The sequence below is a fragment of the Sciurus vulgaris genome (genome assembly GCF_902686455.1).
Source record: "Sciurus vulgaris genome assembly, chromosome: 17".
NCBI classification, from domain to species: Eukaryota; Metazoa; Chordata; class Mammalia; order Rodentia; family Sciuridae; genus Sciurus; species Sciurus vulgaris.
The window spans coordinates 61,257,552-61,282,820 of NC_136478.1; the positions used below are offsets into that span (position 1 = coordinate 61,257,552).

Consider the following 25,269-nt stretch of genomic DNA (forward strand, 5'->3'; position numbering starts at 1 on the left):
TGCCCTGGGACAGCCAACAGCAGACACACACGTGATGACTGTAGCAGGAAAATGGTTTATTGGTTATGGCTCAGGCCTCCCCACTGACCTAGAAATCCATGTCCTCAACCAGGTCCTGTAGGTAGGCCTTGTACTGGTCAGAGGTGAGGGAGAGGGGATGGCTGTTGGAAATGTGTAGGTCTACAGTATTCTCCAGTGAGGAGGCACCCCCTGATCGAGCCATGTCCAGCAGGGCCCTGAGGCATGTGGGAACCACCTGTGGGATGCAGGGAGAAAGGAGTCAGTGAAAACACCCACCATGGAGAAGAGTGGACTGCAACTTCCATCAGCCTCTAGAGTAACCCAAGATGAACCAGTTGGCCTAGGGCTGCTGGGAACTATAGTTTTCCCCATATCACAATCATGGGAGGCCAAAGAGTTTTTAGGGCTGAGCAGTTCCTGCTCAGGGCTTCTGGGAGCTGCAGTTTCTCAGAAAGGCTGCTGAGACTTGACTACCAACTTCTATAAAGTCTAGAAAGTTCAAAATAGGCTCTGGGGGTGAGGCCAAACAAGGGATACCCAGAAACTCCTGAGGATGAGGAATCGGTGATTGCAGGGGCCTTAAGCAGGAGTTTCTCAGAGGGGCTTCTGCAAAGCTGTAGTTCCTGGGAGCAACCTATTCCCTTTGTAAGACCACCACGCCCAGCCCCAGGAGCCCAGAATGCAGGCACCTTGACCATCACCAGCCTCTTCACCCATGGCTGGTCCTGCGGCCATGACTCCCCTATGCAGAACCAGAGAGTGTATCGTGGTGACCGTCCACTTCCTTCCATGAAGGAAATCAGACCTAGGGGTTCAGGAGCCTAATTAGGGAAGGGAAGAAGACCCTCTACCGACCCCACCACCTACCCTGACCAACCCCCTCTGCCACCATGACCAGGGGCTGTCAGAGTGAGGAAAGTCCTTGCAATTCTGACACAAAATTAAGTGTTCTTCCCCTCTCCCTCCCATCAGGGTAGTGCTGGAAGATTGTCCCACCCCTACCCTAGGACCCCAGGATTCAAGAGGGGAACCAGTCCCAGAGCAGGGGAGTCCATTTCCCCAAGGATACTCCATGGAGTAGAAGGTGGTTGGTGTTTACTGCTCTTTAATCCCCAAATTATGCTGTCCAATATGCAGCCAGCCACCTTGACTATTTATATTTAAATTGTAACTAATTAAACTGAAATAAAGGGCTGCAGTTATAGCTCAGTGAGAGAGTGCTTGCCTAGCATGTGTGAGGCACTGGGTTTGATCCTTAGCACCACATAGTTTAAGATATTGGCCCCATCTACAATTTTAAAAAATCCTTTAAAAAATTAAAAACAAAAAAGAAAATATAAGACTCCTCAGTTGCACTTGGCTCATTTAGGTGCTCAAAAGTCACATATGGCTAGTGGATACCATACTGGTTGGCACAAAAACAGTTAACTTCCATCATTATGATGGGCAGTGAAGCCCTAATGGCTTTATCCTTCCTGTTTATCTGGGTTTTTTGTGGAGCTGGGAATTGCCTCAGTATGCTGGGCAAGCTCTCCACACCGAGCTACACCCCCAGCCCTACCGTTGGTTTGTGTGCCCACTATAATGATGATGACGACAATGGCAGCTGATTTCCTGAACACCTCCTGTGTATTGGGCCCTGTGTTTCCTACCAGCTCTGGCAACCAGCCAGTCCTTGGCCTTGACAAAGCAGACCCCCTTTGCCCCAGTGTGCAGAACAGTGAGGTAAATCAATCCCAAACTGCCTGACCCCAGAGCCCTCAACCACCATGCCCTGCTGCTTTCCATTCAGGGGACTTACCTGCCACAAAGGACCCCAAGTTGAACACGTCTCCATCCTCGTCCTTGGGGACCTCACCATCATGCCCGTGTCCACTGTCAGGGAGCAGCTCCTCGCCCACAGCCCAGTATGCATGGCAGTGCCCCAGCCGCCGGGCCCAGAGTCTCTGCCCTGCCCGCCAGAGTGCCAGTCCCCCTTTTAGACCCCTTAGTACACGTTTCACATAGCCCGTCACTCCTCTGTCTGTCAGGGACACCCCGGGGTCTGGCAATGTTATTGGCTGTCCAGGTAGTGTCCTGTCCCCAGCTTCTGAGCCCACCAGCCGTAGGCCCCCTGGGCAGAAGATGGTCTGCTGGAAGACTTGGCGGCCCCGGTAGAAGGCAGTCACTTCATACTCCCATTCTGAGCAGCATCAGTAGTGGAGGCAGGAAGGGGAGAGATGGAGAGGTAGTGAGTGCCCACTGCCCCCACCACAGCCCCCACCACCCCCAGCTAGTACTCACGTTCTTCAGGTACCAACAGCCGCTTCAGTGGGTTTTCAGGGGGTGCCAGGTTTGGGCAGGGCATGGGATTTTCCAAGTTGGGGCTCAATAAGAGCTGAGAGCAGTGCTCAGGCACGACAGCCAGACCCAGGGGCCCCACATCTGGGATTGGAGCCAAGACCATGTCGCTCAATAACTCCAAGATGTCTTCCTGGAGGAAGAAAGGACTGGATATTTAAATAGCCTTTTCTTGGTCAGGCAGGGGGTGGACTGGAGGGGAGGAAGGGAATGGTAGCCCGGCAGGGAGAAGGGTCCAGGGGGAGAGGGCAAGGCTTGAACAGGCACTGGGGACAGGGCAGAGTCTAAGGGGCAAAAGGGTTGGGTGCATTCTCACCTGGGTGTCTGAAGTACTGCCTCTGCCACTGGTGTCTGGAGAGGTATCAACCTGGGAAAAGTCTCCAGCTCCTGTGGAGAAAGGGTGTGAATAGAAAAGGGTGCCAGAAACCCTCCAGATCCCAGCCCTCCATGCAAAGCCGGGCTTTAACACACCTGGGCTCACAAACTCATAGATCTTATGAGGGTCATGGGGGTCCTTGCTCCGGTCCTCAGCTAATCGCAACCCTTCTTTCCGATTTAGGGCAGACCGGAAATTCCTCTTCCAGGTGGGCAGATCAGGTTTATCCTTTCCTGGAGTGTAGGCACCACTGGCCTCAGCCCAGGCCTAGGGTACCAGTGGAACCAGGATAATGAAGAGGATGACTTAGACCCCCATCTCTAGGTTTCTATCCCTGCCTCCTCCAGTCCTAACACCTATCCCCACAATAAATTCCATCTCCCTAAGATTCCATCCCCATATTCTCAGATTCTCTGAGCCCCAAGCTCCTCCCTCATCCCTATTTCCCGATTCCAGCTTTCAACTTTCAAAAACTTGACTTTGTAAGCCAGCCTTTTGGTTCCTACTGGGTATCTAACCTGGCCTGCACTGCCCCAGGGCACCTCTGTGATAACACCGTCCCTTTGCAATCTTTTTATTGGTGCATATTAATTATACAGAATTGGTTTCATTGTGGGGACATCCCCTCACCTTCCCATAAACCCCCCCCAACCCAGGCCTTGGCATGCCAGGCAAGCACACTTCCATCGTACTATATATCCCCAGCCCTTTTTTATTTTCTGAGGGTCTCCAAATTGCCCAGGATGGCCTCAACCTGCGATCCTCCTTCAACTTTCTGAGTCGCTGGGATTACAGACATGCACCACCATTCCCAGCTCCCCTGACATTCTTAATGGTTTACCACCACTAGTGTGTCTTTTCAAGAATTCTGCAACTGAAAGCCCCACCCCCAACGATCTCTCAACCTGCACAGTGGACTTCCTTAGAAATCTAATTCGACTTTCCCAGTTCTATTCCCGGAACCAGGCCGGAACCTGGCCGTTCCATTCTTGCTTGCTCTACAACATCAGGCCACTGAGCCCGCACGCCCTACCCCTCCAGTTCCAACTCCACCCACTAGTATTAGCACCAGTTTCCCCCGCCCCGGGGGTTATCCCCGCCTTCTCGGTCCCGCCCTTCAGCCTGAGTGCTGGAAGCAGAGTTCTTGGTTTCCCGCGCCCCTGGATGCATGCACCTGGAAGATGCCGAAGTCTTCCTGCTGCGCGTCCTGACGCAGGCCGTGCTTCCAGGGTATGCGGAAGCGCTTGCGGCTCTTGTCCAGCCAGGCCACACCCTCCAGCTGCCCCAGGTCCAGCTGCGACACCAGCCAGGGCAAGATTCGCGGCTTTTGGGTTCCCATGGTCAGGCCTGCGTGCACAAGGCAGCTCCTGGGCGCGGGCAGCCTCCCGGCCTACCTGGCCCGGGTTCCGTACCTCCTCTCAGGTCAGGATGCAGGCCCCTTCACCTGTTTTCTTGGGGTACAAACAGGAGACCTCCTCTTTCTATCCTTCCATCATCCAGAAAGGCTCCCTTTTCCACCGAGGACTCGCTCCCATATCAGTGCAGACCCATTTTCCTTCCCAAGCGTGCGGCCGCTCTATCCCAATTTCGCCAGTGTAGGCCTTTCTCTTTTCTATTGTAAATCCCTCTCACCCACATCATCCAAAGCAGGTATCCCCATTTTTAGGGTGGAGCTCTCCTTAGTTATTTCAGTGCAGATGTTACTCCTGCATGGACTCCAGGTCCCCTTCCTCAATTACCCCACAGAAGATACCCCTCTTCATTCCCAGCGCACAGCCTCCATCCAGTTCCCCCAATCTGCCTCCCTCTTGCAGAGCTCGCCTCCTACTTTCTAGAGGGAACTTTCTTCCATTTGCAGAACCCACCCTTTTCTCCCCTAGGGTCCCTCAGTGCAGACGCCTCCTTTCTTCCTCTCTCGCTGCTTTTTCTAGTTTTTCCATAACAGACCTCCAGCGCCAGGCATTTAGGGCTCTCTTTGTCTCACTCCCCAGAGTATTCAGCCTTCCTCTCCTACTTCCAGTCCTTTCTCGTTCCTCATAACCGAAGGCCACCAATTCTTTCCCTAGCTCTTCCGCGTTACGTACCGCGGGAGGATCCGAGCGTTAGAGGAACCGCGGCCCACCCGTCTCGGGGCTCCAAGGTAGCTCTTAGACTCGAAGCTGCGCACCTCTCTTCCTGTCAGCTAAGTTTCCAAGCGCAGGGTTTTTTCTTTTTTATCGATTTCTTGAGATAAAAACAACTTTATCATTCTTTGGGTAAGAGACCCAAAAGTCAAAGGGGCGGTCCGGCGAACTCAGGCAGTACACCTCATGCCCTTTTTCGGTTTTCCGGCCATAGGCATGCCGGGAACGTGATATGCAAATTAGGCGGAATCCAGCGACCCGCCCCTTCTACGTTGAGGCGGTTACCAAGTCTACTCAGTGCGCAGGCGCGGGAAAGTTGAACTAAAAGTTTGTACAACCTGAGTGGAGGCGGAGGCGGAGGCGGAGACGGAGACGGAGACGGCGGCGGCCGGTGGGGCCCGGGACCAGGTTGGCAGGGTGTTATCGAGAACTAGGGTGAGAAAGGAAGAGGAGGGGACAGGGATCCAGGAGCGGACACACTAGTCTCCCTTCTCCGACATCCAAGTGCTTGGGGTCCCCGAGAGTCCAGCCTCGGGCAGTTGGAACTACCTCTCCCAACAGGCTTTGCGGCGAACAAGCGCGGACGGAGGGGAATGTTTGCTACGAAGCCTGCTGGGATTGGTAGTTCTCGATCCTCTAAGGGCTTCAGAAGCTTGGTGTATGCCTCATTCAGAATCCAGGAGTCGGAGCTCCACGCCTCCTTTTTCCTCAGTGATCCAGGAGGCCCAGTCCCCAGACATCTCCTTCCTTAGATCCAAGAATCTAGGCCCCCAGCCACTTCTTGTCCCAGGGTAAAAGAGTCAGGCTTCATCCCTCTTCTCCCTCTGGGGACTCAAGAGCCTGGGCCCCAAGACCGCAACTCTCCCAAAGGACCTGGAAGTCCAGACCCTCAGCATTCTCCTTCCTTTGGAGACGCATGCGTCCTGGCCCCTCTTCATTCAGAACTAGAAATTTGGTCCTGAGCCTCCACTTCCCAGTGAAACTTAAATCCACCCTGTAGCACTCTCTCTCTCACAGGTGCCTCCATGGCAGGCTCAGAGGAACTGGGGCTCCGGGAGGACACGCTGAGGGTTCTAGCTGCCTTCCTCAGGCGGGGCGAGGCGGCTGAGCCCCCTGTCCCTACCCCATCCAGGTAAGAGAAGTTGCCCTCCTTCCTAGGGCCTACATTTGGATTGAGGTCCTCTGTAACTCTTGCGCCTGGTCTCAGCCTGTCTCTTCTCTTCACAACTGGCTCTCTACCCTAACTCTGGGGTTTTGAGGAGAAATCCTTCATGGGAGAAAGGGACTGCTTGCAGGAGATCTCTAGGATCACTCTCAGATCCTCCTTCCTAGGAGCCCTGCCCAAGAGGAGCCAACAGACTTCCTGAGTCGCCTTCGAAGATGTCTTCCCTGTCCTCTGGGTCGAGGAGCAGCTCCCCCTGAGTCCCCTCGGCCTTGTTCCCTGCCCCTCCGCCCCTGCTATGGTTCAGAACCTGGTAAGAGATTTCCCCATATCACCTGTGAAACAGACACAGCCAGAAAGAAGCCTTGGTTCCTAAAGTGTAGGCAGGATAAGGTACTAGTTTGAGTTCACTTAGCTAAGGGGGAGCAGTGTGCAATCTCTAGTACCAACCCTAACCATCTGTCCTACCCCCTCTCCCACCTGTATTTCTGTTAATTCAATGAAATTTTGATCCCTTTCTAACTAGTTGTTACCCTCCTCCCATTGATCCCTAGGAAAGCTCCTATTATCCCTAATAGAGAGAATGGAGACCTAGTTTTCAATCACAACTCCCTGGCTATTTGATCCTCTGTTTTTACAGTGGCAGAATCAGAATGGGGTAGGGGGTCATCAGACATGAGCAAGAGTGACCAGTAGATTTTGTCTCATATGTGAGCCTGGATAGATTAGTAATGGCTATTGGGAATATTAGCATGAATAGGAATTGCAGCTAGGAAGATGAGTGTTGTAATTAATTAATGATATTTGCACTGGGCAAGGGATAGGGTGGAAATAGCATATATTTGCTTTCCTTGGATGGATTAATCTTCAAAGTTCAGATCAGGTCCGAAATTCTAAGTTCGGTTGGGGGACATGGTAAAATGGATTATGTTATCCTTATTATGTTAAGGATTTTGGCATATTTTGTCAAGTTTTCTCACTGGGCCTCATTTTACCCCATTATAAAATGGAAACCATTAGCCTGAAACAGTGGTGCATGCCTGTAATCTCAGCAACTTGGGAGGCTGAAGCAGAAGTATTGCAAGTTCAAGGCCAGCCTCAACAACTTAGTAAGACTCTCAGCAATTTAGCAAAACAAAAAGGAACTGGGGATGTAGCTCAGTGGAAAAGTGCCCCTAAATTCAATCACCAGTACCCTCCCCCACAAAGAAGGAAATCATTTCTAACTGGCAAGGTGGCTTAAAAGAGAAAATCCATAAGTTTCCAATGTCTTGGAGATCAAAAGTCACTGACTTTTTACTTCAGGTCCAGCGACTCCAGACTTCTATGCCCTGGTGGCCCAGCGGCTGGAACAGCTGGTCCAAGAGCAACTGAGATCTCCCCCAAGCCCAGGTGAGATTCAGAGAAGCTCTAGAGAACGATGCTAGTAGGAGGGCAGCCAGGGTTCTGTCCCAAATTGAATTCTGTTCTGCCCCAGAGTTACAGGGTCCGCCACCCACAGAGAAGGAAGCCCTGCTGCGAAGGCTGGTGACCTTGCTGGAAGAAGAGGCAGAAGTCATCAACCAGAAGGTGTCAGGCCTCTTTTCATACCTTAGTGAGGACATGAGTTATGGGACAGTGGGGAACTGGGACCCAAAGCTAGATCTGCATTTTCTTTTGGATGATCAGGAGTGGGACAGGGCTCCAGTGAAGGGTTGAATGACAAGTGGTTTTTACTGGCTGTTAGAGGGGCATTGCCTAAATGTAGGGGATGTGGCCATCAGAAACATGATCCAAGAGAGCCAGCCTTAGTGGTGCAGTGCTTCGGGATGCTGAAATAGGAAGATCACAAGTTCGAGACCAGCCTCAGCATTTGATGAGGCCCTAAGCAACCTTGTAAGAACTTGTCTTAAAATAAAAAGGGCTGGAGATGTTGGTTCAGTGATCAAGCACCCCAGGGTTCAATCCAGGGAAAGGGAAGGGAGGGGATGGAGGAAGGGAAGGGAAGGGAAGGAAAGGAAAGGAAAATCATCTAGGAGAGTTTGGGCCAGTTTGGGGAAGTAAGAGAATGAGCGTGTGGGCATGAATCTAAAATCTGATTAAGTCAGGCAAGGTGGTGTACCCCTGTAATCCCAGCAACTCAGTAGTAGGCTAAGCAAGAGAATTGCAAGTTCAAAACGAGCCTTGGTAACTTAGTGAGGCCCTAAGCAACTTAGACAAACCCTGTCTCAAAATAAAAAACTTAAGAAAGAAAGGGCCAGGGATGTGGCTCAGTGGTTAAGCACCCCTGATTCAATCCCTAGTGGTGGTGGGGGTGCTATTACTACTACTCTAATAATAATAATAACAGTAATAATATGTGATTCACTATAGTAGATCACTTAGAATGTGGGGAAAATGGACAGCTGGAGAGGGCGTGGCCTGTGGTTGTATCCTGAAAGCTGATTGGCTCGGGAGCCTGGGCAATGTATATAGTTCTGTAACATTAATTATATGGCAGAGGGCGGGTGAAATTTTCATAGGTCCTGGCCCACAGGACACTAGAGAAGCCCACTGAGGTTGTGACTAAAACATTAGCATTCTGGAAACCCCCTAAAGTAGGGCTTCACTCTAATTGGCTGTTAAGAACTAGGCAGGGCGTGGCTTAGCATCTCAAGTAGATTCTAATCTGCTTCTTGGGAGCAGTTTGATCCAAACCATATTATCTGGTTCATGATTGGTTTATATGATGGATGGGGCTGTGGCTTAGTGTTAGCATCTAGAACTGGCCCAAACTAGAAAACAACCACCCCAGGCCCCTATCTAGTAGAATGCTACTGAGGCTTACTCTGCTTCTTCCCCTCTGCATCCCACAGCTGGCCTCTGACCCAGCCCTTCGTCGCAAGCTGGCCCGCCTGTCTGCAGGCTCTTTCGCCCGCCTAGTGGAGCTCTTCTCCAGCCGGGAGGGCAGCCCTCGCCCAAACCGCACAAGTCCCTCGTTTCCATGCCCTGGGCCCCCACCACCTTCCCCGGAACCCCTCGCCCGCCTGGCTCTGGCCATGGAGCTAAGCCGGCGGGTGGCCCGACTCGGGGGCACCCTGGCTGGACTCAGCGTGGAGCACGTGCACAGCTTTGCGCCCTGGATCCAGGCCCAAGGGGGCTGGGTGAGCCACCAAAGCCTCTCTGGGCTTCACTTTACCCAACTGTAATATAATGGGGGAGGGCAGATTGGGTTCCTCGCGACCCACACAGCTCCTAGCTCTACCACCATTTCGTTCGGTGGTTTTTGAGTACCTCTGTACACCAGGCACTGTGGTGACGTGTGCAGATGCTGTGCCTGGCTTAAACCACTGATGCAGTCTGTGATTACATGGTTACCATCTGTCTCTCCAGTGGTGCCTGTCTGAGTGCCCCTCCCTGGAGCAGCCCCTCCCCTGCCTGGCTCTCCTGCTCCTAATGGTGTGCTCCTATATCACCCCCAGTGAGGCCTGCCCTGATTCTCATTTATTTGTTCTTTTTTTGTTGTTGTTACCTGGGATTGAACTCAGGGGCATTGAACCACTGAGCCACATCCCCAGCTCTATTTTGTATTTTATTTAAAGACAGGGTCTCACTGAGTTGCCTTGCACCTCACTGTTGCTGAGGCTGGCTTTGAAGTCAAGATTCTCCTGCCTCAGCTTCCTGAGCTGCTGGGATTACAAGCGTGCACCACCGTGCCCAGCTATTTGTTGTTTTTTTTTTTAATGTATTTTTTGTGGTGCTGGGGATCAAACATGGGTCTCATACATGCTTTACCACTGAGACACATCCCTAGCCTGTGACCTTCGTTTAAAACCACAGACACCTCCCCTCACCCCAGTCCTCTTCCCCCTTCATGTCTTAACTTGTCCTTCCACAGCACTCAGCACCTTTAATACATGGAATGGGTTTGCACGTACTTTCTTCTAGATTTTTGTCTGTTGTCTTCCCCTCTCTCTAACATCTGTTTCAGAAGACCAGGACTCTAACCTTGTATTTGCTCATGGATTTGTCTCCAGTGCTGTCTTAGAATGGGTTTGGGGTCTGGCATGTTGGCTTTGTGACCTTGTCAGCTGTCCCCATCTGCCTGAGCATCAGTATGCCCCCTGGATCAGTGAGCATCATCTCAGTTACTTGCCTTCTGGGTTGCTGTGGTGATTCAGTGGGAGAAGGACCGTACCAGTATCTCAGAATGTAACAGTTGCTTCCCAGAGTGACAGGAGCTGGACGGGTATGTTTCAGGAGCAGGGACAGAAGGCCTTTAGGACTGGAGCAGGATGAGCAAGTGGGAGAGTGCAAGAGATGAGAGCAGGAGGGACATCCAGACACTGCCTGGTTTGTGGTCCCTGTGAGAACTTGGATTTTGACTCACAAGGGTCCAAGGGCTCAGTGGAGGGACGTTTCTGATTTCCTTGTTAATTGGCTCCCTCTGTTGGCTGCTGGGGGAACAGACTGTAGGGTACCAGGACAAAAATAAGCCCAAGGAGATGAGAGCTGACAGGTTTGGCTAGGGCTGAATGTGGGGACTGGGCCAAGGATGCTGGGCGGAGCAGCTGCAGGACTACCTCTGGGTTCTGCAACGGGAAGGTGGGCACAGGGGTGGGGAGCAAGCTTGAGGTCAAGTTGGGAATGATCAGAAGTCCATGTAAGGAGGAGATACCTTTCAGACCTCAGGCAGATACCAAAGGGACTGGATATAAGTGTTGAGCTCAGCAATGAAGCTGGTTTATTTTTAAAGTCGGGTTTTTTTGTTTGTTTTTCACAGGAATGATAACAGGTAAGCTTGGGTGAGGCTAGGTACTCGACCTAGTATTTCAAAGGAATGATCCCGCTTAAACCCCACAAAAACCTCATGGGGTTTTGTCATTATCCAGTTTTATGGGCCAATAGGAAAAGTCCTTATTCAGGGGATTGGAATCAGCAAATCACACCTCACACAATCACACATAGCTCTTAATCATATAATCCCAGTATTCTGCCCCCCAACCCCGTGTCTGCCCTCCTCCCCTGTCTATCATCTCACTGGGCTGATGTGGCTGCTTCAGGGAGTAGAGGCCACCTTCCCTGCTCACAGGACTCTGCCACTGTTCCCCTCCAGGAGGGCATCCTGGCTGTTTCACCTGTGGACTTGAATTTACCCTTGGACTGAGATCTTCCTCAGAAGCTGCTACAAGATTGGACCTCATGCCCCTACCCTCTTCATTTGCTTTTTCAACTTTTCTTCTTCCACTCAGGGCTGTGGGGTGGTGGCTGCCTTTACCTGTTTTTACCAAAAAGAATTTGTTTGAAAACTTTTCATATTAAAAGCTTTTAAAAGTATTCAATTGCTTGTTCTTTCACTGGAGAACTAAAATGGGTTTGGTTTTTTTCTCATGAGCCTCGCTCATGCTAGGCAAGCACTCTTCTACTTAGCTACGTCTTCAGCCCTATGGCCCTGAAGTTCTCAGTAGGAGAGATTTGGTTTAGAGCTTTCTGTGGTTTATAAATTGAGGAAAGAGCCCATTTATTTTTTTCTAGAAAATATTTATTTAGAACTTTGACAGGAACCTGTTGTCTATGCAACATATACAACATATGTTGTCATGCAACATATTTAAGGATTTTTGTAACTATGAGTCCAGCGAATTACATTTTTTCTCCTATTGCAAAGTTTGGCTGTTTCAGCCAGTCCTACGTTGACAGTCATGGAGTTTTACCAACTGGTTCCACAAGAAAATTACAGTCATCTAGGACACCCTCCTCTGGTCTTTCTCCTTATACCTTTGAGCCTTGTTCCTGGTTTCTCTTCAGTGATTTGGCCACTGGCAGCTTCTCACCTTTTTATGACCATATCTCCCTTCACAGAATGTTTGGAAATGCATAAGAATCCTATACAGTTGATTCTTACTAGTCACAGATCCTATGTTTGCAAATTCACCTACTTGCTAAAATTTATTTGTAACCCCAAAGTTAATGCTTTTGTGATCCTCCAGGACCACACTTACAGAGGGCTGCAAAAAATTTGCGTTGCCCGATGTGCATGTTCCCAGCTGAGGTGCTTTTGTGTCAACTCTCAAACTGTAAACAAACATCCATTTCTTGAGCAATTTATTTTTATTTGTAGGAGGTGCAAGCAATCAAACCCACTGACTTGCACATGCCAAGCACATATTCTTCCACTGAGCTGTGCCCTCAGCCCTCCTTGGTCAGTTTAATTGTGTTATTTTTCCAGTTTGCTTTTTTTTTTTTTTTTCTTTCCCTGTCTTGAGACAGGGTCTCACCGAGCTGCCCAGGCTGGCCTTGAACTTGTGATCCTCCTACTTGTGAGCTTCTGGAAGAGTGGGATTACATGCACCACCATATTCAGCTACATTCTTTTTTTTTTTAGAGGAAGGAGGGATTTAACCCAGCAATACATTATCACTGAGCTACATCCCCAGTCCTTTTATTTTAAGACAGTCTCACTGAGTGACTCTGAGTCTTGTTAAATTGCTGAGGCTGGGCTCAAACTGCCATTCTCCTACCTCAGCCTCCTGAGTCACTGGGATTGCAGGTGTGCACCACCGGGCCCAACTTCAGCTATGGTCTAAGTCACTTTACCGCTCTGTGCCTTATTTCCTCATCTGTGAAATGGATGGAATATAATAGTACCTGCCTCAGTAGGCTGCTGAGGGGATTACATGTGTTTAACTTCCAAGAATGGCCAGCACCTATAAGCTCTCTCAGTCAGCATGTGCTGTATTTATTGACGTTGGTAATGGAGCTTGTGTTGATGGCCAAGAGTTAGCTTCCCAAAGAAAAGGGGCCTTTATAATGATATGGAAATATGTATGCGTGGTTCCCCACAAAACTAGGACGGTATCAGTAAGGCAGCAGTGATTGGGGGATGTTTGAGGCCAAAAGATGAAGGGCCAGCAAACACCTAGCTTCAGGAATAAAATTTACCTCTGGGTGCTTGGAGTCTGGGGAAGGTCTATTCTGGGGAAATGAATGAGGGTGGGGGAGACTAGAGGTAGAGAGGCCAGGTGGAGCCTAGGTTAGTGACCTAGGAGGGAGATTATCCACCAAATCAGGAGCAGGAGGGCGGGGCTCGGCACTGAGAGGCTGTAGGAGGTAATGGCCAACAGATGTGACGAGGTGACTGGATGGGAAGTGGGATTGTTCTGATTTGGGGCAGGGAAGAAGGGCGGCTGTGAGGGAAGTGACGGTGGAGGGGTGTCAAAGAACTACTAAAGAAGTCATATTGGGCTGGGTGCGCTGGCGCATGCCTGTAATCCCAGCGGCTCAGGAGGAGGCACGAGGATCGCAGGTTCAAAGCCAGCCTCAGCAATTTAGGGAAGCCCTAGGCAAATTAGCGAGACTGTCTCAAAAAGACGAAAAAGGGCTGGGGATGTGGCTCATTGGTTAAGCGCCTCTGGATTCACTCCTTGGTACCAAACAAGAAGAATAACAAAGATCATATTGAAAATCTTAAAGTGCTAGGAGTTTGCCAGGAAGGAAGCATGACAGGGAGTATAGCCTGTGCAGATGCCTAACTCAACGGAAAAGGCTGATTCAGGAACTGGAGAAAAGTTTGGACTGACGGCAGTATTGCGTAAGGAGACATAAGAGGCAGGGTTCACGAAGTCAACCCTATGCAGTCGTTTTTATTCAACTAGTAGTTTTTTTTTTTCCCTCGGGATCAAGGAAAGCTTCCCAGAGAAGGGGGTGTCTGAACTGTACCCTGACGTATAGGAGTTGACCAGACAAAGGGAGGTGGGTGTTCCCTGCAGTGGGAGGGTCTCGGCAAAGGCCAAGCGGCTAGAGAGGAGGCGATGGGTTTTAAAAACTTGGAAGTTAAGTGGTGGGCTCGAGGTTAATTGCATTGACGTTTTATTCTCATTCCCGACATGTTGCGGAGCACCAGACAAGCCCTCCCTCGTTCTTGGCCTTTACAGTACTTCAATTTTTCCCTCTAGGTGAATGTGCACAAGTGCCCTTCTTTCCCCCTGGACTGGGAGAATCCGCCAAATGGACGATGAGTGACAGTTTGTTTGAGCCAATTGCTGGTGCCTAATGACCTGTCCTCCCTCCTGGTGAACCAATTGCCGTGTTCTTCTTGAGACCAGAAACTTGGGGAGGGCTGGCCAAAGACCTCGTAACGTCACCTTTTGCTAAACCAATAGCAGTGCTCAAGAGGCGGATCATTTTAGCAATGGACAATTCTGTTTCAAGACGTCCGCTCAGCGCGGAGCCCGCTGGGAAACTTTGAGGCGGTGCTGGAGGTGGAGGGGCGGGAGCTTCTGGTTGCCTTTGCCCAATCACCAGAAGGGCTTCTTGAAATAGACAGGCAACGTTGCCCATCCCAGTCTTCTTCAGGGGGCGGGGCTGGGAACGCTGAGCTGGGTGGGCCCCTGACATTTGATAGGCGTTTTCTCCGTCCAATTACTACGCGATATTTTCAGACGGGCCGCCTCCATTGCCAATGAGACTTCCTGGCGGGGTTGCGGTGGGCGGGCCGTGGACCCTCCGGTATAAGGCGGTCCCGGGGGAGTGAGGAGAAAGGGGGGGGTCTCGGCGGCCGGAGGAGGAGTAGTTGCGGGTGAAGATGGCGGCAGCCGAGGCCGCGAACTGCATCATGGAGGTGAGTGCCGGGAGTGCCGCTGGGGGCGGGAGAAGGTTTAGGGTCGGTGTTTTGTGCCTCCGTTGTGGGGAAGGGGCCCCAAATCGGCGAATTAGGGCTAAAGGTCCCCAACCTTACTGAGGGAGCGCCGCATGTCCCAGATCCAGGGATATCGTTTGAGTGTCGCGGGGGGGTTCTTAGCTTTCAGGGCTTTCATCACCCTGCCGAACTGAGGGTCTCATCCCCCCCTCCCACGTGGAGGAGGGCTGGGGGCGCTTCCGGCCGAGCCCCCACGTGGCCTCGGCGCGGTGGGTAGGGAGGGGGTGTGCCGATCCCGGTGGCCCGGCGGGCTCCACGTGCAGGACAAAGGCCCCGCCCCCGACCGGGGGAGGGGCGCCCGGGGGGGCGGGGAGGAAGCTGCGACCCTCCCTCTTAGGTCCCCAGCCTTGCTCCTTAGGGGCCCGGACTCTCACCTTGGGCCAGGATTTGTCTGGGGAGACGACATAGGGAGACTTGGGAAAGGCAGTGCTTCTCGACTCTCAGCAACCCCCTTCCAGGGTCTGGGGGCTTCTGCTGGGGCACCGGTCCATGTTTCATGTACCCCAACTGTGGGATAGAAGGAAGACGAAAAATTGGTTCCCCCAACCTTCCCCTTTTCTTTCCCTGGATTCTCCCCGGTCTGGGGCTTTAGGAGCTGGAGGGCACGGGGGATGGGGCATGCCCCTGTGACCTCCCTTTGGGTGGTGGTGGGGCATCTAGACAGTAGAGATCCTTCCCGATAAGGTGCCTTGCACCCCCTTGTGGCCATTTCTGAGGATGTGGGAGGGACATCTTTTTCATGGGGCGTGGCCCAAAACCCACCTTCTGTTTGGAGCCCTCTCAGATGGGCAAAGGGAGGGAAGGAATTGTGGTGGGTTAAATATGTATGTAGGCTGCAGGCTTTGCCTCCTCCTGGAGTCCTTTCTCTCCCTGTGGCACTCGTGAGTGTGGGACCTCCCACTTCCCCAAGTCCTGTGGGGGTCCTGAGGCTGGTGCCTAAAATGGTTTCCAGTGAGATTTGGTTCTTGTGCAGCCCTGTGGGGGAGGGTCCAGTATTGTGTTTCAAGCCTTCTTGAGCCAGGGGTAGGTTGTCTGATGGTGGTATCCATGGTATTGAGAAATGGGCCCTAGAGAGAAATCCCCTCAGCAGCCTCCCTTCTTACAGGCCCCTCACTGGTTTGAGAGAACTGGAGGAGGGGCTTGAAGCCCAGCAGGTCATGGCCTGTGACTTGGCTTTTCTTTTTTCTTTTTCTCTTTTTTTTTTTTTTTTTTTTTTTTTTTTTTTTTTTTGTGGTGCTGAGGATTGAACCCAGGGCCTTGTGCTTGACAGGCAAGCCCTTTACAAACTGAGCTATATCCCCAGCCCATTTGGCCTTTCTTGAAGCTTTGGTTGGTGGTCACAAAGAGACATAATCAATGGAATTTTGTCCTTCTGCCCTTTATCTTGTAACATTCTCTGGATGGGGAGGTCAGTTCTTGAGACACATGCCACATGCCATTGGGGGCAGCTCCCAGGGGTCACCCTTTGAGTGTTTCCCTGTTAGTCATGTCGTTCCCCCCACCCCCACAACCACCACCAGGGACTGTATGAATACGGTAAATATTTTCCCAGAGGTTGCTTCTACTTGGCCCCACACCTGACTTCAGGGCCTGGGGTGGGTGTGTGAATGGAGGATATGGACTCTGATTTCCCAAGGCACATTCTGGAGCCCTGTCATTTCCCAGAGGCTCCTGAGACAGGCTGGGTCCTGGGATGCAGCCTTCTAGGAGGGGGTAATGATGAGGAGACAGGTTCTAGCTGGCTTACTTTAGGCTTCCTGAATCCAAGACAGGAGCCAGCCTCTGGGGTACCAGCTGTGGTGGGGGTGCCTATGTGCCACACCTCTTTTCTGGAATCCTCTCAGACAAGAGACTGGTTTGCAGAGGTGGCAGGTGCCCAGAGTACATTCCCTGCCAGCCCTCTCCCTCCAGCTATTCATGGCACCCAGGATGGGGGTGTATGTCAGGAAGTGTCACCTAATCTGGGGGGATTAGGTGATGAGGGGGAGTGACAGCTGGCAGTGCCCATGTGCCTAGCTGTGCCAGTTCCTCTTGTCTGGATGGGGCGGGTATGTGGTCAGCTGCCTGGCCAGAGAGGGGCAACATGGGGTGGGCCGCCATCTCTCCAGCCACAGCTGGGATAGGAGACCCCCTTACTTCTCCCTCCACCTCTCCCATCCCTTCCTGAAAACAGCCCAGCCGCTTAGCTTGTTCCCTCTGCCTCCACTCCCCATGAAGGAAGAGCAGAATTGCAGGAAACCCACTGCCCCAAAGAGCCTGGTCCCCTGGCCCGGCCCTCCCCCAGCCACTCCCAGTAGCTAATCCTTTCTCCCTGTTACTCTCTCCTAGAATTTTGTAGCCACCTTGGCTAATGGGATGAGCCTCCAGCCGCCTCTTGAAGAAGTAAATATCCTTTTGTGAGACCCCTCCCCACCTCCACATAAATACATCTTGCCACACATCTGGTCCTTCCCAGAGGCCTAACCATGATCCCTCTTGCTTCAAACCAATTTATCCCATGCCCACAAAACACTTAGTACAAGCCCCTCCAGGTACTCCCCAGCTGGCCCCCCCCAATACTGTGGCTACTTCCTTAACTCCATCTCCAGCCCCCCTTTGCCCTTCCCTGTGTCTGCCCCAATTCTGCCTTCCCTTCCCCTCCCCAGCTGTGGGCTGAGCTAGAAACGGGGGCAGAGAGTCTGGAGAGATGGTAGGCGTGGCTGAGGTATCGGGGTACTCCCCTGGATGGTGCTCTGGGGTGGGTCCTGGAAGTGGAAAATGGGGTTGTTAGGTGTGGGGGTTCCCAGGGAGGAAAGATGGCAGGCGGGGGCTGTAGTGTTGACCTGGTATGACTGGGAATTCTATAATACTCTCAGGGGAAAACAGGGACCCAGAGGTTTAAGAGGCTGTGGTGGGCCCAGATTTGACCCACATTGCCATTCGCCCTCTCCCAGGTTTCCTGTGGTCAGGCAGAAAGCAGTGAGAAGCCCAATGCTGAGGACATGACGTCCAAAGACTACTACTTTGACTCCTATGCCCACTTTGGCATCCATGAGGTGAGTGTGGACTGCCCCTATGGCTGATGAATCTTTAGGGGGTTTTGGAGGGGTGGAAGTTAATTTTCCGTGCATGCTCACGCCCTCCCTCGGCATCCTGCCATTCCTCTGCCCCTCTACTGCGCCTGCGAGGCCCACAACACAGGTCGCCGTTGCCTTGGAGACCTAGGTTAGCCTGGCTTTCTGCGGGCCGCTCTCCAGCAGCAGGGATGGGAACACGCATGCGCCTGCATGCCAAAGACCTCAGCTGGAGGTCAGGGCCTGTGGGCCTCTGCCGCCCTCTAGTGACTGGCACGGGGGCTGCACCCCCACTGCTAGTGCCTTGAGGGCTTCCTAGTCACTTTCCATTGAGAATGAAGTTCCCAAATACAGCTGGAGTGGCATTCTAAGAAATGACCATTCCCTTCTGCAGCCTTTTGTAAACTTTATAGTTGGGGACTAGGGGTGTAGCTCAGTGGTAGAGTGCTTGCCTAGCATGTATGAGGCCCTGGGTTCCATGCTCAGCACTGCAAAATAAAAATTGTACTAAAATATACTTAACATAAAATTATCACCTTAAGTGTGCAGTTTTACTGAGGAGTTTTTAAAGCTTTGGATCACTGGGGCTTAGGTGGCAATGATAGATCTGGGAGTTTGGTTCATTGAGTCTGATTTTACAAGTAGAGAAATAGGCACAAAAGAGCAATGATTTTTGCAAGGGGTCTGAGGTCTGGCCCTGTGTACTTGTCAGTGTGTTGGAGGCCAGGGCACTGTTTTCCAACTGAGGATGTGGCCTCCTCACAACGGCTTTGTATCCCCTGTCCGCAGGAGATGCTGAAGGATGAGGTGCGTACCCTCACATATCGCAACTCCATGTTTCACAACCGGCACCTCTTCAAGGACAAGGTGGTCCTGGATGTGGGCTCGGGCACAGGAATCCTCTGCATGTTTGCTGCCAAAGCCGGGGCTCGAAAGGTCATTGGGGTAAGTCTCCTAGGTCACTGGGTGGGCCTGGGCCTGGGGGACAGAGAGGGGGCCCATGGGGGTTCAGGGACTGGATGGAGGGGGTTGGGGGCCAAGGATGGAACTGGGGGGGTCTCACCCTCCCTTCTTCCTGGGCCCTCAGATCGAGTGTTCCAGTATCTCTGATTATGCTGTGAAGATCGTCAAAGCCAACAAGTTAGACCATGGTGAGCCCAGGAAGAGAATGGGTTTGTGGGGATGGAGTGGGAGATTCCAGCTTCCCCAGGGCCCTCAGGAAAGAAGTGGGAGATCATGACTGCTCCTTACCTTTGCTTTTCTAGGCTGCCAGCAGCCTGAGAATCTGTTTCAAAGTTGCAAGCTTAGTGCCTCATTCTTGAGTTGGTTATTTGTTTTGTTTTCACTGGGGATAGCGAGGAGCAAATCCAGGGGCAATTTACCACTGAGCCACATTCCAGCCCTTTTTATTTTTTGAGAAGGTCTAGCTTAGTTGCTGAGGATGGCATTGAACTTGTGATCCTCCTGCTTCAGCCTCCCTAGTTGCTGGGATTATAGGCATGCACTCCATGCCTGGCTCTAGCACCTCATTCTTAAAATTAGGGTAGAAAGTGTCTTCTAATTTCTTGAATGAGTTATAGAGTTGTGGGAAGTCTCCCTTGGGCCCCTCGGCTGTCCTCTGAGTTTATAAATACTGCCTTCCAGAGACGTCTATACCTACAAGCAGCTATATGTGTAAATGCTTCTGCGTTCACCTGCATAGTTTTTACACCAATAGCATCCCCCACCCCAGGACTGGGGATTCAACTCAGGGGTGCTTTACCTCTGAGCTATATACTACCTCTTTTATTTATTTTGTGATAGGATCTTGCTGAGGCTGGTTTGAACTTGGGATCTTCCTGCCTCAGCCTTCCAATTAACTGGGATAACAGGCATATACCACCCTGCCTGGCCACAAATAGCATTTCATACAAGTCTGTTCCTCTTTGGGTTTTTGTTTGTTTTTTCCTGCTTATTGTGTAGTTTAATACATTTCAAGATGTAGAGGCACTTCTTTGTGACAACTGCTCCATCCACACTTACCCAGCTCTTTTAATCAGTCTGCTATGGGCTTGTAACCTTCTCTGAAGGTTTCTGCCCCTCAGCACATATTGTCCTTTCGCATCCAAACTAGTGTTTGTGTGAAGTCAACAGTAGAATTCTTGGGTTAAAAGTATGAGGTCATGTGTTGGATTCACATTGCCAAATGCCTTGGTGTTCCTGTCAGCAGGGACATGTAGTGGGGACCTGAGAAGGTGACAGGTTTTCCAGATGTGTAACCTTCTGGGAACTGGAGTGATGGGGTGTTTTTGTTATGTTTGCTTTTGTAGTACTGGAGGATTGAACCCAGGATTGGTGTGTGCTGGGCAAGCACTCTGCCATGAGTTACATCCCCAGCTCTTGTTTTTCCGTGGGAGGGGAAGAGGGCTTAAGAGACTGCCATAATGCAGCCACAAGTACCCATCACTCAGCTTTAAATATACTTTCCATTTAAGGCAAGGACCCACTGATTCTTCACTTGATACCCAGGTCATATAAAATGTCTATTTCTGCCTCAAAAATGTCCAGAGTGAGTGCTTGGGTTGCAATTCAGTGGTAGAGTATTTAGCATGCATGTGCAAGGGCAATGCAAAAAAAGCTCAGAGTAATAGTATGAATATAGTTAAGATGTTATGGTTCTGCTAAGGTTTTTGAAGATGTCCCAAGTTAACCCCAGCCCTTTCTCTTGAAGGCAAGGTCTGCCCCAGGTGGGGTCCCAGGCTGTAGACCTCTGGAGGGAGGGGAGCTGGCTGGCCTCCCTGGGGTTGATTGTGGTCACCTCTGTCCACCCTGCAGTGGTAACCATCATCAAGGGGAAGGTGGAGGAGGTGGAGCTGCCCGTGGAGAAGGTGGACATCATCATCAGCGAGTGGATGGGCTATTGCCTCTTCTATGAGTCCATGCTCAACACTGTGCTCTACGCCCGTGACAAGTGGCTGGTGAGGCCCCAGGTGGGGCAGGCAGGTGCAGGTCCCATAGGCTGGTGTCCAGAGAGAAAATCCAAACCACACCAAGTGTTTCCAATAGAGGATTGCATCAAGGCTTGATTGCATACGTGTTGGAAAGGCAGCAGCACAAACCAGGTCTGACAATGACAGGGAGGAGAGAGCGTCAGAAAGGAGTCAGTACTCAGAAGAAAACCGTGGCGGAGCAAAGGGAGTGGGTCCCAGCACTCAGGTCAAAGCAGGAGAGGAGACTGAAGGAAGACTGGGAGAAGAGCATTCTGGGCAGAGGGTACAGCCACTGCAAAGTGCACTCACCAGGCAGAGTAGAGGACAGAAGAGCAGTAGGAGGTGAAATCGGAGGAGAGAGGTGGTAGGGCAGGTATACATCTTGCAGGGCGTTTTTGGGTCCCCACATGTTTTCCTCTAGGAAGTTCCAGGAGGTTCTGAGGATCCCTTGGGTGCTCTGGTGCCCTCTTACGACCCTGTGAGCAATAGCCTTGGGTGAGGGTAACAGGGAGGGCAACTGAGGAGTCTAGGTGGGAGGCAATAGGGGCTCAGAGCATGGTGGGCGCATGGGGTGGACAGGCACCAAATCAGTGAGGTTCCAGGGCAGTGCTGGCACAGCCCCCACCTTCGTGCTTACTCCACCCCTCTGCAGGCACCAGATGGCCTCATCTTCCCAGACCGGGCCACCTTGTATGTGACGGCCATCGAGGACCGGCAGTACAAAGACTACAAGATCCACTGTGAGCTCAGGGCCAAGTTGCTGGTGGGGTGGGCCAGGTGAGGCCATGTCCTGGGCTTCTGTCGGCTCACCCCTCCTCCCCACCTGCCTCCCCAGGGTGGGAGAACGTGTACGGCTTCGATATGTCCTGCATCAAAGATGTGGCCATCAAGGAGCCCCTAGTGGATGTGGTGGACCCTAAGCAGCTGGTCACCAATGCCTGTCTCATAAAGGTAGGGGGCTATGTCTCCCAGGGTTGGAACCAAAGAAGGGCCATCATCTGCTCATCACCCTGGGACCTCTGAGCCTGCCTGGCATGTCCACCAAAGGTGGTGCTAGAGGCCCAGAGAAGCCACTTCAACTGTTAAAAATCTTTGAGCCCTGCCGTGCGAGCCAGGTGTAGAACGGGGGGGGCCTCACCAGCACTGCACACAGCGGGCCGTCCCTCCATAGGCAGCTGGAATGCAGCACGTGTGGATGGCACAGGAAGCCAGGGCCACAAGTGAGCCAAGACTGCACAGGGAACCACAGATAGCGAACACCAGGAGGGCTGGTGTGGATTGGGAGGATGCTCATTAGAGGAGGAAGAGACAGGGAAGGCAGGGACCCCACCAGCCAGTTCTCAGTCCCCTGAGAACAGTGGGACTCTGGGAGGGTTCTCAGCAGGGATTTGACATGATTAGATTGTTATTGTCTTCAATGGTCACATCAGCCGATCTGTAAAGAACTGGCCATGGCGAGTAAAGGCAGAAGCAGTGGCCCATTAGGCTGCCACTGCTGAGGAGGTGGTGGTGCCTGGCCAGGCAGTGCAGAGGGAATACGTGGGTTTTGGACAGGGTTAGAGTCTGGATGTGAGAAAGGGACAAGGACTCTGATAGATGCCCCAGGTTTTGTGTCTGATCACTGGACTGGATGTTGGGGAGCAGGAACAGGCAGGATAAGAAGTGAATGAGCTGAGGCCGGAGTCAGCCCAGGAAGACCAGCGGGGAAGGGGAAGCCCCCAGGGCATGGCTCTATGCAGGCGTGGAGCTCATGGGCCCTGTCACACAGGAGGTGGACATCTACACCGTGAAGGTGGAGGACCTGACCTTCACCTCCCCCTTCTGTCTGCAAGTGAAGCGGAACGACTACGTGCACGCACTGGTGGCCTACTTCAACATCGAGTTCACCCGCTGCCACAAGAGGACCGGCTTCTCCACCAGTGAGGGCCTACCATGGTGGGGGCAGGCGGGTGGTCCCTGGCCAGCCTTGAGGTTTATGTGTGATGGAAGTGAGCAGAGGGAACCCTCAGCCCCGTTTCCAATGCTGGCTTAGGAGTGACCTGGGTGCTGTGCCATCGTTTCCTTACTCACAAAATGTAGACAACATTCCCTGTCTCCAAGGTTTGGTGGGGATAAAGCGATTTGTGGCCAGTGCTGACCATGGTCAGCATGCAGTATCCTGTCATGGGGTTGGGTATCCAGGCAGAATTCAAGGCTCCAGGATGGGAATGGGCAGTGGGCCAAGGCTAGCCACGTGTGGCTGACCCACCTCCGCCCCCAGGCCCCGAGTCCCCATACACGCACTGGAAGCAGACAGTGTTCTACATGGAGGACTACCTGACGGTGAAGACGGGAGAGGAGATCTTCGGCACCATCGGCATGCGGCCCAATGCCAAGAACAACGTGAGGCTTGGGGGATCTGGAGGGCGCGGGTCCCCATGCCCCTGAGCCCACCTACACAGTAGGATTTTGTTGAGTGCCTATCAATCCAGGTCCTGGTGACCCAGACTTGATAAGGCTGAGGGCCCCATTCTTGATAAGGGAGACATCGATGTGGTATGCGCCAGATGAGGAGGCCTCTGTCAAGCTGGAGGTGGGGTCAGGGCGAGAGGTGGCCTGAGGTGGAGATGCCAGGGCTTCCTACCCAGTGGTCACCATTGGGGTATGGGATATGAGAGAGAAAAGGCAGATTTGGGGGTTTTCTTCCCTTTTTCCTTCTGAGCATCTGGCAAGATGGAGTCATCAGCCAATACTTGGGTCTGGGGACAGGTGTGGGACACCATTGGGAGGCCCAGCATGGCCAGTCTGAGGCTGGGAGGATGAAGGCTCTGGAGTCTGGGGTCGGAGGAGTGGTCTGGACTGGACACGTCCATCCAGGGCTCTGGGGCGTGAGGCTGGCTGGGAGCAGCCCAAGGTCACACCTGGTGATCCATAGGGAGGGTCTGTGCTGCCCTCTATCCCCCAGAAGATGCATGTCACCACAGGGAGACAGTTTTGGTCTCCTACTACTACTAGAGAAGTGCTCCTGGCACTCAGGGCTAGAGGCCAGGGATGCTGCTGTGTCCCTACGGTATTTGGGACAGTCCTCGCAACTCACAACAAAGAATCTGGCCCCAATGACAGTGGTGTCCAGGTGGAGAACCCCTAAGATTAAAGTGACAGATACACAGAGAAGAGGAGTCATTGGGAGGGACCATTGGTGACTTTGTGCCAAACATGGCCAGCTGGGTGTGGGTGGGACCTTCCAGGAAGCTCAGAGGAAGGGGAAGTGGTGGCAGTGGTTGGGACCATCAAGTTTAGCTGGAGGACAGAGGGGCTTAAATTTTCCAGTTAAAAAGGAGGAAGAAACAGCTTACCAACAGGCCCAGTCATGATGGGGAAATGTGACTCCAGAGACCAGCGGTTTCTAAGCCCTGGCAGACTTGGCTGGGGACTTGGGGGCTTGAGGATGCCCACGTGCAGCTGTAGCTGCCGCTTGAGTTGGGGCACATGTTGGGGTTGGGACTGTCAGTTGGGATCACCCGCGTGGAGGCAGACTAAAAGCAGGATCCCGTGGAGAGGGTGCGGATAACAGCCTACTCTGAGGGCTGGGGACGCTGGAATATGCCAGGCCTGCATCCTGCTGCTACCTCATAGTTGGGCCCTACCTGCCCTGCCCCTCATGGCCTCCCTCTCCCCACAGCGTGACCTGGACTTCACCATTGACCTGGACTTCAAGGGCCAGCTGTGTGAACTGTCCTGCTCCACCGACTACCGGATGCGCTGAGGCGACACCGGCTTTCTCCTGCCCTCGCCGGGCCGGCCCTGCACAGGCCCAGGGGCTGCGGCGTTCTTAGGCGATTTTGGGGTCCCCCTTCCTCTCCCTCCCTCTTGCAGAAGGGGGTTTTAGGGGCCTGGGCTGGGGGGATGGGGAGGGCACATCGTGACTGTGTTTTTTCATAACTTATGTTTTTATATGGTTGCATTTACGCCAATAAATCCTCAGCTGGGACCTGGTTCGGTGTCCTGGGCAGAGCCGGTTGGGGTTCTCTTCACAAATACTGAGGTGGCAGCCTGAGCAGCTTAGAGGACAGGGACTTGGTGTCTGGGACTCCATCCCCATCCTGTTTCTCCAGGCTTCTGGCTCCTCTCCTGTGGTCTCTTGGGGTCTCTGCCCTCCAAGGTTCTCCTAGGGTCTTTGTCCCTACTCTTCTTGTACTGGCACTGGGCAGGGCTTCTGCTGTAGCTTTGCTGGGCTGAGGGTGGGGTTGGATTCCCAGCAGAGCTGGCCCTTAGGCTTCCCAGAAACCTGTCCACCCCTTTCCAGCACCACATTGTTCCTCCCTGGCTGTTTTTTCCTGTCCAGGACCCTCCAAGGCCAAGCCAGGCAGGGTGGACTAGGAACAAGTGGGCCCATCCTTCAAAAGCTGGGGAAACTGAGTCGAGAGGGCACAGGGTTCCTTGGCGGGGGTATGCCCCTGCTTCCTCCCCCAGCTGAGCTTGGAGCTTGGGTTTGGGGAGTTGCCTTCCATGGAGGTCACTGGAAACCGGCTTTAAGGCAGCAGGACTCATCCATTTCACAGAGATGAAACTGCTGTCCTCATAGCTCCC

General features: G+C 52.6%; 3 protein-coding genes across 8 annotated transcripts; 2 read left to right on the forward strand and 1 right to left on the reverse strand.

Moving 5' to 3' along the window:
- Positions 1–44: 44 nt before the first annotated feature.
- On the reverse strand, positions 45–5,029 carry IRF3 (interferon regulatory factor 3). 3 transcript variants are annotated; one of them, XM_079119494.1, is made up of 8 exons: positions 4,822–5,025; positions 3,912–4,188; positions 2,833–3,004; positions 2,678–2,748; positions 2,305–2,494; positions 1,823–2,203; positions 711–826; positions 57–256 (listed from the first exon to the last, which is right to left on the reverse strand). In XM_079119494.1, exons 2-8 carry the CDS (start codon positions 4,074–4,076, stop codon positions 89–91), a joined length of 1,263 nt encoding a protein of 420 aa, XP_078975620.1. In that variant the 5' UTR covers positions 4,077–4,188; positions 4,822–5,025; the 3' UTR covers positions 57–88. The 3 variants fall into 3 exon arrangements, with proteins under 3 accessions (XP_078975622.1, XP_078975621.1, XP_078975620.1); XM_079119496.1 differs by lacking the exons at positions 2,833–3,004; positions 4,822–5,025 and having other exon boundaries at positions 45–256; positions 3,912–3,932; XM_079119495.1 differs by lacking the exon at positions 711–826 and having other exon boundaries at positions 56–256; positions 3,912–5,029.
- Positions 5,030–5,253: 224 nt separating this feature from the next.
- BCL2L12 (BCL2 like 12) lies at positions 5,254–11,270 on the forward strand. Its single transcript, XM_079119513.1, has 7 exons — positions 5,254–5,268; positions 5,878–5,992; positions 6,193–6,335; positions 7,328–7,414; positions 7,500–7,591; positions 8,857–9,144; positions 11,097–11,270. The coding sequence occupies exons 2-7, from the start codon at positions 5,886–5,888 to the stop codon at positions 11,145–11,147; spliced, it is 768 nt and encodes a 255-aa protein (XP_078975639.1). The 5' UTR covers positions 5,254–5,268; positions 5,878–5,885; the 3' UTR covers positions 11,148–11,270.
- Positions 11,271–14,451: 3,181 nt separating this feature from the next.
- PRMT1 (protein arginine methyltransferase 1) lies at positions 14,452–24,670 on the forward strand. 4 transcript variants are annotated; one of them, XM_079118665.1, is made up of 11 exons: positions 14,503–14,600; positions 17,007–17,060; positions 17,612–17,713; positions 18,521–18,676; positions 18,819–18,882; positions 20,546–20,688; positions 21,353–21,440; positions 21,536–21,651; positions 22,469–22,619; positions 22,961–23,082; positions 24,362–24,670. In XM_079118665.1, the coding sequence occupies exons 1-11, from the start codon at positions 14,565–14,567 to the stop codon at positions 24,443–24,445; spliced, it is 1,116 nt and encodes a 371-aa protein (XP_078974791.1). In that variant the 5' UTR covers positions 14,503–14,564; the 3' UTR covers positions 24,446–24,670. The 4 variants fall into 4 exon arrangements, with proteins under 4 accessions (XP_078974792.1, XP_078974791.1, XP_078974794.1 ...); XM_079118666.1 differs by lacking the exon at positions 17,007–17,060 and having other exon boundaries at positions 14,452–14,600; XM_079118668.1 differs by lacking the exons at positions 14,503–14,600; positions 17,007–17,060 and adding an exon at positions 17,269–17,367.
- The last annotated feature ends 599 nt before the right edge of the window (positions 24,671–25,269 follow it).

Coding starts and splice junctions, on each gene's coding strand:
- BCL2L12 (XM_079119513.1), top strand. CDS start 5,886: ATGGCAGGCTCAGAGGAACTGGGGCTCCGGGAGGACACGCTGAGGGTT. Junction 5,993..6,192: donor CCTGTCCCTACCCCATCCAG/GTAAGAGAAGTT, acceptor CCTCCTTCCTAG/GAGCCCTGCCCAAGAGGAGC. Junction 6,336..7,327: donor CTGCTATGGTTCAGAACCTG/GTAAGAGATTTC, acceptor TTTTTACTTCAG/GTCCAGCGACTCCAGACTTC.
- PRMT1 (XM_079118665.1), top strand. CDS start 14,565: ATGGCGGCAGCCGAGGCCGCGAACTGCATCATGGAG. Junction 17,714..18,520: donor CCCACTTTGGCATCCATGAG/GTGAGTGTGGAC, acceptor CCCTGTCCGCAG/GAGATGCTGAAGGATGAGGT. Junction 18,883..20,545: donor AGCCAACAAGTTAGACCATG/GTGAGCCCAGGA, acceptor TCCACCCTGCAG/TGGTAACCATCATCAAGGGG.
- IRF3 (XM_079119494.1), bottom strand. CDS start 4,076: ATGGGAACCCAAAAGCCGCGAATCTTGCCCTGGCTGGTGTCGCAGCTG. Junction 3,005..3,911: donor AAGACTTCGGCATCTTCCAG/GTGCATGCATCC, acceptor CTGGTACCCTAG/GCCTGGGCTGAGGCCAGTGG. Junction 2,495..2,677: donor GCAGTACTTCAGACACCCAG/GTGAGAATGCAC, acceptor TTCTTCCTCCAG/GAAGACATCTTGGAGTTATT.